The sequence below is a fragment of the Thalassophryne amazonica genome, chromosome 2 (genome assembly GCF_902500255.1).
Source record: "Thalassophryne amazonica chromosome 2, fThaAma1.1, whole genome shotgun sequence".
Taxonomy (NCBI): Eukaryota; Metazoa; Chordata; class Actinopteri; order Batrachoidiformes; family Batrachoididae; genus Thalassophryne; species Thalassophryne amazonica.
Genome location: NC_047104.1, coordinates 155330822 through 155344609, shown reverse-complemented (window position 1 = coordinate 155344609; position 13788 = coordinate 155330822). Strand labels below are relative to the sequence as shown.

The following is a 13788-nucleotide window of genomic DNA, read 5'->3' as shown; positions in this document are numbered from 1 at the left end:
GAAGAACGTTTGGCTTCTGTGAGTGGAGAAACTGGGAATGGTGCAACATTTTTATTTTTATCTTCATTTTACATACAGTCCCAACTTTTTCTGATTTGTGGTTGTTTCTGTTGCATTTCTGAAATTGTTTCTCCTCATCAGTCACGTTTTGTGCTTAAACACTGCATTAAGCTCAAGACTGAACAAATAAATACCTTTGGAAAATAGCAGCTGTTAAAGTTCAGAATTCTCACCTGCTTTTTGTGATCTCTGCGTCAGAACATTGTTTTTTTGTGGCTCAGTTCATTCATATATTCTCATTTTTTAAATATGTTTTTAAAGATATTTGACCGTTTATTTCATCTCATGATCTCATGAATTCAGCATACGACGCGCACATGGTGTGAACAGGACGGTAACAGCAGAATCACACCTTTAAGAGAAAGTTCAGAGAGAAGTAAAAGCAGCTCCACGTTTTCGTTAACATGTTCACTCGGGTTAAAATCCTCTCTCTGCTCCGCGCTCGCTGCGCACTGAACGTGTCACGCCTGCATTCAGGAATCTCCCTCACCCACCCACCCCTCCCTCGCAGTCTGCAGCCTGTTAACGCCGCGCGCGCACGCACGCACGCACGCACGCACACACACACACACACACACACACCGACAGCTCCGCATTTTAGACGGCTTTTGAAGGAGACGGCACTGTTTTAATCGGCCGTCAGCCTCCTTGTTATTGTCCCGCCTTAAGACGAGAGCGAGGCTGCAGCACGTTTGACATCAGATTCTGAGTCGTTTTATGCTTTATGGATAAAATAAATAATTCACGGTAATCGCGAATATGAAAAATAATCGCGAATATAAAAAATACCCACGGCACCCCTGACGATCGATCACGGCACCCTAGGGTGCCGCGGAACCCCGGTTGAGAATCACTGCTCTACAGAACCAAAATGGGTCCTGAAGCAAAAATGAATGTTCACACCTCTAACAGCAAGAAATTTAACGTACGGGTGACTTGATCAATTATTACACCTTTAAGTCTTCAGGACAGACTGCAAAGAAGATTGTTTTTATTCTACAAGACTACAAGTTAAAGTTACTATTTTGATACATATCAGTAAAGCTGCAAATGATCCTCAGCACCTTCTAGCGAGCCGCCTGCATGTTAATTTACACAGAGCAGTTTTCACTCCAATGTTAACAGACCAAATAGCCAGATCAAAATCCCACATAAGAGTACCAACAGCTGCACATAGTCTCAAAATGTGGAGTCAATAACCGCCTCTTTGAAACTCATGAAAACCCAGAATAGTCAGTGAAAATGTGATGCAATCCATGCTACAGCAACACACACACAAATAAATCAACGTGGCACCTGAAATGAGGAATTATTAACAAAAAAAAAACTAAATAAATCAATAAATAAATAACTTACCTTTTCATTTTTCACCTTTTTTAACATTTTGCATTCATTACTGCCATTTTCCATCTCGTCTGGTTCTGTTTTTGTGGTCAGTGCTGGTACTACCCCAACAGTTTCAAGTGCAATATTCCCCATTTGATTGGCTTCTGCCAAGTCCGACGATTGTGTGTTCTCAAAGGACATATTGCGACTACACCCCAGAGCAATTTGGGCTTGAGACACAACATCCTTCTCTGCAGCAGCTATTGCCACGACTGGTGCGCCATCACTTTTGTCCTTCTTACTTTTTCCACTCGCCCCATCTTTGTCTTTTTTACCACTCAGAACGCCTCTGGAAGCTTTGCCGCCTTTTTCCATGTTCTTCCCAGAGGTGGAATTGTTGCCGGCAGCTCCAGCACTCATTGCTGCACCGGTTGGCTCCCCTTGAGTCCGTCCTGTGGCTTCCTTTTTACCCCCATCTCCAGCTGAAGCTTTGTTATTATTGTCTTTAGAGTTCTTACTGCGCTTGTATTTGGATTTGCTTTCCTTGCCCTGAGAAGCAGACACTGGACTAACAAACCTAATATTGTCGGGCAGCGCTGCCACTGCGCTGGGTGGTGCTGCCATGCCGTCCTTGGTGCCAGACATCTCAAGTTTGTCCTTCTCTAAATCTGCGTCAAGGTCGATAATCAGATTTCCAACACCGATATCCCACTCATCCCCGCTGTCGTAAGTGTCCACCGCATTAGAGTCCACACCTTTCCCGCCTGCAGTGCCACCACTTAGGGACATTTTAGTGCCAACGGCCCAGGATTGCCTCGGTGAGGTCCGACACCCTCTTAGATGGTTGGGACTCTGGGGCAAGGGTTAGAGAATCCTCACGGTCTACTTGTTCCATTCCCATTTAACGACATTTCCTAAGAAACAAAGAGACAGGAATTATCAGTCAGAGATAAACATAACAGGACTGCAATTCACAGATGACACGACTCACTGTTTCACTGAAGAGGGAAAATGGTTCAGCCAGTAATTTAAAAAGGTAACCACTGTGCAAACCATCACATTAATACCCACTGTTGTCACAGCACTGCTGCAGAACCCTCTCTCCATAATCACTTCCCACAGTTGTCATGGCAACCGTGGGAAATGTAGCCCAGATCCTGCTTTGACAGCCAAGGTGGCCCCACTGTTCTGAACGAACGTCTCTCTCTCTCTCTCTCTCTCTCTCTCTCTCTCTCAAGCACTGCTGATAGTGTCAGTGATGGCAAATACGGAGTAAGTGGTCTCACTCACTCTCACACGGTTTACAGAGCAAGTCAGGAACACAGTGCTAATCTCATGGCCATGATGGAGATCAAAAACAGTCACGAAAAGTCCAGTGTGTGGCATGTGCAAACACAACTCAATGTAAAATAAAAACAAATAAAAAAAGAAAGTTTTTTGGAATGCCGAGTGACCGTTTAAAGGCTGGACGTTCTGACTTAAATGTCTAAGATGTGAAATCGTATCTGAAACAGCACAGACTCTTCATCCTGGGTTTTCTGTGAGAAATGAGAGTAGTGGTTGTGTTGAATATATGTCCAGGTGTGGTTAAAGGAGCAGGCAGTTATTTGGGCTTTCCTAATGGTGTCATGGAACACAGTTGATCCGTGATCTGTATGGACCCACACACAATTCAGCATGAATACAAACCACAGATAATCTCCATGTTTACACAATAATGTAAAATACAGGTTTATTGTCACACGAATTGCATTTTAAAGTCTTTGATACAAACTTGCGTGAAGCTGTGAGCAGGAAAAATACATTCCACACATGAATGGAGCATGCTAAAAATAGACAGACAATTGCTTACTCTTTGTGCTCCACTCGAGCCAGTTTGGTCTAAAGCGGATGTACATCTGAGTCCCAGCCCTCAATTTATAATAATAAGAATAATGTGTATATGATAACAAGAACCTAAACAATTTACAAATACATTAATACAATAAATTCATATTTTAAAAAAACTTTCTAATTAGCAGGTAATAAAAGGGACAAGTTCCTTTAAAAAACTGTTGAGGTCTAAGGTTCTAAAAACATTCTGGACACACATGCCATTCCAAATCATTATAGAAACTTTGCATAATTTATTACTACCCTTGAAAAATGTCAGCTACCTATTTTATAAACACGACCCAATCGAGAACCTGTGGATCCCCACGGACAACACAATAGTTGCTTATTATTACCCTATCACAAGAATGTATACACCAAAAATAAAACCAGTTTGTCATTTTAATTAATTTTTATGATTTTGATCAAGGCTATTTTTTTAAGTTCACAAGTGCTATTCAGGAGGTTTCAGCCGATAGTCGAACGTCTGATTGAAGAACAATCTGGATTCTGTCCTGGTCGTGGAACAACCGACCACCTCTTCACTGTCACAAGGATCCTGGAGGGTGCCTGGAAGTATGCCCATCCAGTCTACACGTGTTTTGTGGACTTAGAGAAGGCGTATGATCAAGTAACCCCTGGAGATACTGTGGGAGGTACTGTGGGAGTATGGAGTGAAGGGGACCCTTCTCAGGGACATCCAATCTCTGTACTCACAAAGTGAGAGCTGTGTTTGGGTGCTCGGCAGTAAGTTGGACTCATTTCACGAACAGGATATCGAGGCGTAGTCGGAGGGGAGGAGGGTTTCCAATTTGGTGAGCTCACAGTCTCATCACTGCTTTTTGCAGATGATGTAGTCCTGTTGGCTTCATCAGCCGGTGACCTCCAACACTCACTGGATCAGTTCACAGCCCAGTGTGAAGCGGCTGGGATAAGGATCAGCACCTCTAAACCTGAGGCCATGGTTCTCAGCAAGAAACCGATGGATTGCCTACTCCAAGTAGAGAACAAGGTCTTGCCCCAAGTGAAGGCGTTCCAAGTACCTCTGGGTCTTGTTCACGAGTGAGGGGACAATGGAGCGTGGGATTGGCCGGAGAATCGGTGCAGCAGTGGCGGTATTGCATTTGCTCTACCGTACTGTTGTCTCAAAAAGGAAGCTGGCCCAAAAGGCGAAGCTCTCGCTCTACTAGTAAATCTTCTTTCCTACTCTCACCTATGGTCATGAGGGCAGGGCCATGACCGAAAGAACTAGATTGCGGGTACAAGCGGCCGAAATGGGCTTCCTCAGGAGGGTGGCTGGTGTCTCCCTTAGAGATAGGGTGAGAAGTTCGGTCATCCGTGGGAAGCCTGGAGTAGAGTCGCTGCTCCTTGGCGTTGAAAGGAGCCAGTTGTGGTAGTTCGAGCATCTGGTAACGATGCCTCCTGGGCGCCTCCCTAGGGAGGTGTTCCAGGTACATCCATCTTGAAGGAGACCCTGGAGAAGACCCAGGACTAGATGGAAAGATTATATCTCCACACTGGCCTGGGAACGCCTCGGGATCCCCTGTCAGAGGTGGTCAATGTGGCCCAGGAAGTCTGGGGGTCCCTTGCTAGAGCCGTTGCCACCATGACCCGAACCTGGAAAAGCGGTTGAAGATGATGATAGTGCGATTCATACTGCAATCTGATATGACAATTAAGTATTTTATTTATAAATATGATTTAAACAATACCGTGTTTTCACTAAGGACCATTATTATTACATGGAAAACCATACAAAGCATTGGGACTTTTGCTTTTGTCCAGTGAGTGACAGATTTTACTGTATATCTTATAAACAATTACATTTCAGACGAGACTCCAAATGCATTCTCCAACATACGATGAGCACGAGACAACCTGTAGCTGTAGATCATTCCTCTGTGATTCTGGGAGCAATGACAGATGGTTTCATCACCCAATTTCTGAGAGCAAATGCGTCATCAGCTATGAAATGCTATAGTGTGGCGTCAAGCAGGACAAAGCAAGAAAAAGCAGGACGCATTGACATGGCGAATTGTGCGGCAGTGCGGGGATCAAATCTGTGTAAGTGTCAATGTGCCTTTTCTCTCAAAATGATAAATTCCCTTTAAACTTGCATCATTTCAGTAAATAACTGACATGTCTGTAGCTCTGCTCTCTCTGATGGAGATGTAGGCCAGAGCACAAAAAAAAAAAAAACTTTAGAGTCGCAGCGATGGTGACGAGATCAATGATGACTCAAACTGGCCTGAATTCTGATGATTCTTTTTGTGCTGCAGTGACCCACAAGTAACACACAATGAGGTGTGAGAGATGAGCTCTACTCTCTGATAAGCAGCCACATGGGCGCTAGTGAGAAAGACAACGAGCGCCCCATGTGTGGAGTAACCTAGGAGATGCAGAAATATAAACAGAAAATAAAAACGTGTTTTTTTGGTCCGTGCTTTTATGCCTGGAAAAAAAAAAGACACCAATTTATCCATGAAAAGGATGAATCAGACCATTTTTCAATGAAAAACTACAGATGAAAATACAGCAAGATGACTCTTGCACAGCCAATCAAAGAAGCCTGATAAGACTCGTCTCCACAGACAGACAGACAGACATGCTGTGCAAAGAGGCCAAAATTGATCTGCTTATCATTTGGCATGAAATTTGCACAATACAAAAACAGTCTAATAGTAAGTATAACCAGACTACAAACACCTCTACAAACAGTCAAACAATACGTATTAAGACTTTAAGGGGGGTGGGGGGGTCATTTTTAATGATGGCACAGAATTAGCAGTGCCAGGGCCACCTGCGCATCAGTCATGATCGTCACCACCACCAAATTCTGTGACAGTGACTTAATACAGAATGAAAGATGAAAATCAATTGTGTTGCACACATCATTTCAAGTTTAAAGTGCAGTTGTGAGATGGGGGGGGTGCTGGACTGACATGAGATGCCATGGCTGAAGCTGAGGCAGCACACTGCACTTTTGCTTTTGGAATGTACTCTGCCAGGAGGACAGGCCCACTGAAACCTTGATGGATGGAGGCTCGTCCAGCACACGAGTGCTGGATGACCCCCCCTGTCTGCAGCACCAATGACTGCATGCTCATCTCAATAATGCACTTTGTTTTTAAAGCTACTCTGGTTTTTCTGTGTGTGGTTTCTTCAGCGTTCTAAAACTTGGTATAAACCTTGTAGTTGGTAGCATGGCCCAAGCAAAGGGTCAACCCTCTGAGTTTGTTCTGCTTGAGGTTTCTTCCTCAATATCACAGGGAGTTTTTCCTTTCCAGCATTGTCAGTGTGCTCGCTCTAGGAGTTGGTATGGTTAAAGCCTGGTCACACGGCACTTAAGGAAGGGCAACGAAGCCCAAACAAAACAAGAAACCTGGACTTTTGTTGACTTTCATTGGCATTGTTTAACCTTCATGCTTCATTTCTGCAGCTGGCGCTTTGTCAGGATTTTTAAAGTGTTGAAAAATTTGAACAAATCCCATCGAAAACCTCAATTCATCCATATTTCGTTTTGCTGTCATTCCTGACGGTTTCTTATCGTTTGCTTAGTTTGTTAGCTTTAAGTTCTACTTCGTTCGACCAGCTGAATATGTTCACACAGTACAGAAGCCCATTTGTGAGCACTGCCGTGGAGGAAAGCTGCAGCTCCTCTGTGGGCAATGCTGGTGTGTGGTGTGGGGCTTCTGCCACTGCTGTCATGCCTGGCCGGCCAGGAAGAATGTGTCAGTCTCCTCCGTCAGCACACGGCAGTCTGTGATCGTGATGTTGGTCAGCGCTGCGCGCACCTGAGGACAGAGGGGCTCCTCAGGTGCACTCAGGGGCTCCTTGGAGATTGCATCAGAATTTTGGCTCTCTGTTGGGACTGTTTACACAGAGACTGCTACCTGCTGCTTTGGACTTGAATTAACAGTCTTTTTCAAGACTTTTTTACTTTTTTTTTTTAATTTTTTTCTGTGCTCCAACGCCTAAGGAAGACCTCTAACGGTCGAAACATCGCGACGGAGCACTTTTATCAGCTAACTTTCATCAGCGTTGGCAAGCTAACTAGCTTGCTAACGCTTTCGTTTTTATTTTATTTTATTTTTTTTTTTGGCACTGTTGTCGTGCGTTATCTGTGCTGCTCCACAGCGTGTTTAGTCGATTTTTATTTTATTTTAGCACCGTTGTCGTGCGTTCGCTGTTGTCGTGCGTTGCCTGTGCTGCTTCATGGCCTGTTTGGTGCCTTGATTGGGGCACTCCTTCTGCTGAATCACCTCTGGATTGTTTGCACATTGTTCACTTTGTGTGTTTTTGGGAATCCGCAAGGTTGCGTAGCTACTGGCTCTTAGCCGATTTAGCATGGCGGCTTCTCCTGTCTCTCCCGTACTTTTCTGCTCTGGGTGTGAAATGTTTAGTTATTCCTCGGCCTCCTTTAGCAGTAACGGTACTTGTAATAAGTGCAGCTTATTCGTAGCTTTGGAGGCCAGGCTGGGCAAATTGGAGACTCGGCTCCGCACCGTGGAAAATTCTACAGCTAGCCAGGCCCCTGTAGTCGGTGCGGACCAAGGTAGCTTAGCCGCCGTTAGTTACCCCCTGGCAGATCCCGGGCAGTCGGGAAAGCAGGCTGACTGGGTGACTGTGAGGAGGAAGCGCAGCCCTAAACAGAAGCCCCGTGTACACCGTCAACCCGTTCACATCTCTAACCATTTTTCCCCACTCGACGATACACCCGCCGAGGATCAAACTCTGGTTATTGGCGACTCTGTTTTGAGAAATGTGAAGTTAGCGACACCAGCAACCATTGTCAATTGTCTTCCGGGGGCCAGAGCAGGCGACATCGAAGGACATTTGAAACTGCTGGCTAAGGCTAAGCGTAAATTTGGTAAGATTGTAATTCACGTCGGCAGTAATGACACTCGGTTACGCCAATCGGAGGTCACTAAAATTAACATTAAATCGGTGTGTAACTTTGCAAAAACAATGTCGGACTCTGTAGTTTTCTCTGGGCCCCTCCCCAATCAGACCGGGTGTGACATGTTTAGCCGCATGTTCTCCCTGAATTGCTGGCTGTCTGAGTGGTGTCCAAAAAATGAGGTGGGCTTCATAGATAATTGGCAAAGCTTCTGGGGAAAACCTGGTCTTGTTAGGAGAGACGGCATCCATCCCACTTTGGATGGAGCAGCTCTCATTTCTAGAAATCTGGCCAATTTTCTTAAATCCTCCAAACCGTGACTATCCAGGGTTGGGACCAGGAAGCAGAGCTGTGGTCTTATACACCTCTCTGCAGCTTCTCTCCCCCTGCCATCCCCTCATTACCCCATCCCCGTAGAGACGGTGCCTGCTCCCAGACCACCAATAACCAGCAAAAATCTATTTAAGCATAAAAATTCAAAAAGAAAAAATAATATAGCACCTTCAATTGCACCACAGACTAAAACAGTTAAATGTGGTCTATTAAACATTAGGTCTCTCTCTTCTAAGTCCCTGTTGGTAAATGATATAATAATTGATCAAAGTATTGATTTATTCTGCCTAACAGAAACCTGGTTACAGCAGGATGAATATGTTAGTTTAAATGAGTCAACACCCCCGAGTCACACTAACTGTCAGAATGCTCGTAGCACGGGCCGTGGCGGAGGATTAGCAGCAATCTTCCATTCCAGCTTATTAATTAATCAAAAACCTAGACAGAGCTTTAATTCATTTGAAAGCTTGTCTCTTAGTCTTGTCCATCCAAATTGGAAGTCCCAAAAACCAGTTTTATTTGTTATTATCTATCGTCCACCTGGTCGTTACTGTGAGTTTCTCTGTGAATTTTCAGACCTTTTGTCTGACTTAGTGCTTAGCTCAGATAAGATAATTATAGTGGGCAATTTTAACATCCACACAGATGCTGAGAATGACAGCCTCAACACTGCATTTAATCTATTATTAGACTCTATCGGCTTTGCTCAAAAAGTAAATGAGTCCACCCACCACTTTAATCATATCTTAGATCTTGTTCTGACTTATGGTATGGAAATAGAAGACTTAACAGTATTCCCTGAAAACTCCCTTCTGTCTGATCATTTTTTAATAACATTTACATTTACTCTGATGGACTACCCTGCAGTGGGGAATAAGTTTCATTACACTAGAAGTCTTTCAGAAAGCGCTGTAACTAGGTTTAAGGATATGATTCCTTCTTTATGTTCTCTAATGTCATATACCAACACAGAGCAGAGTAGCTACCTAAACTCTGTAAGGGAGTTAGAGTATCTCGTCAATAGTTTTACATCCTCTTTGAAGACAACTTTGGATGCTGTAGCTCCTCTGAAAAAGAGAGCTTTAAATCAGAAGTGTCTGACTCCGTGGTATAACTCACAAACTCGTAGCTTAAAGCAGATAACCCGTAAGTTGGAGAGGAAATGGCGTCTCACTAATTTAGAAGATCTTCACTTAGCCTGGAAAAAGAGTTTGTTGCTCTATAAAAAAGCCCTCCGTAAAGCTAGGACATCTTTTTACTCATCACTAATTGAAGAAAATAAGAATAACCTCAGGTTTCTTTTCAGCACTGTAGCCAGGCTGACAAAGAGTCAGAGCTCTATTGAGCTGAGTATTCCATTAACTTTAACTAGTAATGACTTCATGACTTTCTTTGCTAACAAAATTTTGACTATTAGAGAAAAAATTACTCATAACCATCCCAAAGATGTATCGTTATCTTTGGCTGCTTTCAGTGATGCCGGTATTTGGTTAGACTCTTTCTCTCCGATTGTTCTGTCTGAGTTATTTTCATTAGTTACTTCATCCAAACCATCAACATGTTTATTAGACCCCATTCCTGCCAGGCTGCTCAAGGAAGTCCTACCTTTATTTAATGCTTCAATTTTAAATATGATCAATCTATCTTTGTTAGTTGGTTATGTACCACAGGCCTTTAAGGTGGCAGTAATTAAACCATTACTTAAAAAGCCATCACTTGACCCAGCTATCTTAGCTAATTATAGGCCAATCTCCAACCTTCCTTTTCTCTCAAAGATTCTTGAGAGGGTAGTTGTAAAACAGCTAACTGATCACCTGCAGAGGAATGGTCTATTTGAAGAGTTTCAGTCAGGTTTTAGAATTCATCATAGTACAGAAACAGCATTAGTGAAGGTTACAAATGATCTTCTTATGGCTTCGGACAGTGGACTTATCTCTGTGCTTGTTCTGTTGGACCTCAGTGCTGCTTTTGATACTGTTGACCATAAAATTTTATTACAGAGATTAGAGCATGTCATAGGTATTAAAGGCACTGCGCTGCGGTGGTTTGAATCATATTTGTCTAATAGATTACAGTTTGTTCATGTAAATGGGGAATCTTCTTCACAGACTAAAGTTAATTATGGAGTTCCACAAGGTTCTGTGCTAGGACCAATTTTATTCACTTTATACATGCTTCCCTTAGGCAGTATTATTAGACGGTATTGCTTAAATTTTCATTGTTACGCAGATGATACCCAGCTTTATCTATCCATGAAGCCGGAGGATACACACCAATTAGCTAAACTGCAGGATTGTCTTACAGACATAAAGACATGGATGACCTCTAATTTCCTGCTTTTAAACTCAGATAAAACTGAAGTTATTGTACTTGGCCCCACAAATCTTAGAAGCATGGTGTCTAACCAGATCGTTACTCTGGATGGCATTTCCCTGATCTCTAGTAATACTGTGAGAAATCTTGGAGTCATTTCTGATCAGGATATGTCATTCAAAGCGCATATTAAACAAATATGTAGGACTGCCTTTTTGCATTTACGCAATATCTCTAAAATCAGAAAGGTCTTGTCTCAGAGTGATGCTGAAAAAACTAATTCATGCATTTATTTCCTCTAGGCTGGACTATTGTAATTCATTATTATCAGGTTGTCCTAAAAGTTCCCTAAAAAGCCTTCAGTTGGTTCATAATGCTGCAGCTAGAGTACTGACGGGGACTAGCAGGAGAGAGCATATCTCACCCGTGTTGGCCTCTCTTCATTGGCTTCCTGTTAATTCTAGAATAGAATTTAAAATTCTTCTTCTTACTTATAAGGTTTTGAATAATCAGGTCCCATCTTATCTTAGGGACCTCGTAGTACCATATTACCCCATTAGAGCGCTTCGCTCTCAGACTGCGGGCTTACTTGTAGTTCCTAGGGTTTGTAAGAGTAGAATGGGAGGCAGAGCCTTCAGCTTTCAGGCTCCTCTCCTGTGGAACCAGCTCCCAATTCAGATCAGGGAGACAGATACCCTCTCTACTTTTAAGATTAGGCTTAAAACTTTCCTTTTTGCTAAGGCTTATAGTTAGGGCTGGATCGGGTGACCCTGGACCATCCCTTGGTTATGCTGCTTTAGACGTAGATTGTGGGGGGGTTCCCATGATGCACTGTTTCTTTCTCTTTTTGCTCCGTATGCATCACTCTGCATTTAATCATTAGTGATCGATCTCTGCCCCCCTCCACAGCATGTCTTTTTCCTGTTTTTTTCCCTCAGCCCCAACCAGTCTCAGCAGAAGACTGCCCCTCCCTGAGCCTGGTTCTGCTGGAGGTTTCTTCCTGTTAAAAGGGAGTTTTTCCTTCCCACTGTGGCCAAGTGCTTGCTCATAGGGGGTCGTTTTGACCGTTGGGGTTTTTCATAATTATTGTATGGCCTTGCCTTACAATATGGAGCGCCTTGGGGCAACTGTTTGTTGTGATTTGGCGCTATATAAAAAAAAAGTTGATTGAAGTTGATTGATTGAGGGGCTGAGAGGAAAAAAAATAAAATAAAATAATGGTCACTGCTGTATCACTGTATTACGTTACTAAGCCATATATATTGATTTATAACAGAAAACTGTCAAAAGGGGGAATAAAATAAGTGTAAAGATGACTGAATACATCAGAGCGTCCGTATGAACGCCATGCATTGACTCCCCTTGTGCGGTTATTTCCACCAGCTGCAGCTGATCCACAAAGTGAATTGTGTCTTCCAGAACAGCTCTTTATATAATCATTTGAATTATCTTCCTGTTGCCACATGTACATCAGGGCTGGATTGTCATTCCTACACTCATATTGTTATATTTAATAAAAGAAATAACACACGCACACAGGAGGTGATGGCTGCTGCTGCGTTCAAGCACCGTCAGAAATTATAGGGCAAACTCAACCTGTTTCATTGTTTGTTTTTTTTATCTGGGTGGGGGGTCAGCTTCACTGGGCTCAGGCACCTTATATAGGCCAGAATTAATCTTTTGTATGGATATAATTAATTATTTTACCAAAAATAAAATGAAAACCACACTCCTGCTACAAGCAACTACTGAGTTTGAAATAAAAAAAATTGTGCAATTTCCGACAGTACTTGAATGCAGCGGCAGCAGGAGTGCGATCAGTCTCATTGCCGTAGAGCTGCTGAGGGCCATCACGATGTAATAATATTTCGTGTTATCTATAGTGATCTCTCGGTGCGACTCGGTTTGTGCAAACCAGACGGCAGTTTACAGAAGCGTGACTTTGAGCATCAAGTGTGAAAAAGGTTTCAGCAGCAGCGGACATTCGCGGGTGGACAACTTTGATTGGTAATCAGAAACACCAGGGTTTTGAAAAAAGGCAGTGAGAGAGAGAGAGACAGCGCTCCCTCTCTCTCCTACTATCTCTCTCTCTCTCCCCCCTCCTGTCCTCTCTGTCTTGCTGTCAACACAGAAACAAGAGGCGGCAAGTTTTAAGTTTGCTTGTGACTTTAAATGTCAATATTTTCTACTTTTTTGCGGGGAGGGGGGCACAGAAGGACTCTGAACTTTGCGTTCTGATGTATCCAGCCCTGACAAGGAACGACGAACGCGACGACACACAAAAAACAGAGTACATGCACATTTCAGGCGTACAGACAATGATTAGAGTTTTGGTATTTGAGAGACTTGAGAAATATTTGGCGTGTTTGGAGTGTGTATTATTTTGGTGGAGTATTTAGCGTGTGTGATTAGTGTGGTTGTGTTTTTTTTTTTTGTTTGTTTGTTCGTTTGTTTTTTTTGGGGGGGGGGGGAATGAGGCATGTTATGAATGCTGAGCAAGCACTTCAGTTTTTTTTTTTTTTATAAATTGGAGTAAAATGGAGCGTGCAGCGCGGCGTCAGTCTGAACCAGATAGTGAAGATTCTGATGAAGGAGATGATCCCTCTGTTGTTCTGGATGAGAGAGCAACCAGAGCCGGTGGACTACCAACGTGCACACAGACTCTCCACATTGGATCAGATCCGCGCTTCTCTAGGACTCAAGACCTCAGGCGCTACAGAGCTCTTTCCAGCGGCTGAGTCCCGGAACGCAGAGCAGGATGCAGACACACACTGCTCCAGCAGTGACTTCAGGCGTGTTTAAAGCATCACAGATCAACGTTTTGCTTCGGTTTTGTTTTGTCATCTTCCTTTTGTGCTCTTGATTCGCAGGCTATTTGGTGATAGGGAAAGTCAAAGCTCATTCGTCCACCTTTCTTGACTATTTGTGACTTTCCTTTTTTACCTTCATTCAGGAATCGTCGTATGCCGTGTGACCGAGCCATT

The 13788-nt window shown here is 43.4% G+C and overlaps 1 protein-coding gene across 1 annotated transcript in view; it reads right to left on the bottom strand.

Annotated features, from left to right (window-relative positions):
- LOC117500999 (zinc finger protein 609-like) overlaps window positions 1–13788 on the bottom strand; it is a 336795-nt gene that overhangs the window by 234573 nt on the left and 88434 nt on the right. Inside the window, exon 2 of the mRNA XM_034159801.1 lies at window positions 1417–2300. Within this exon, the coding sequence (XP_034015692.1) occupies window positions 1417–2175 (759 nt within the window). The 5' untranslated portion in view covers window positions 2176–2300. The remainder of the gene's footprint in view (window positions 1–1416; window positions 2301–13788) is intronic.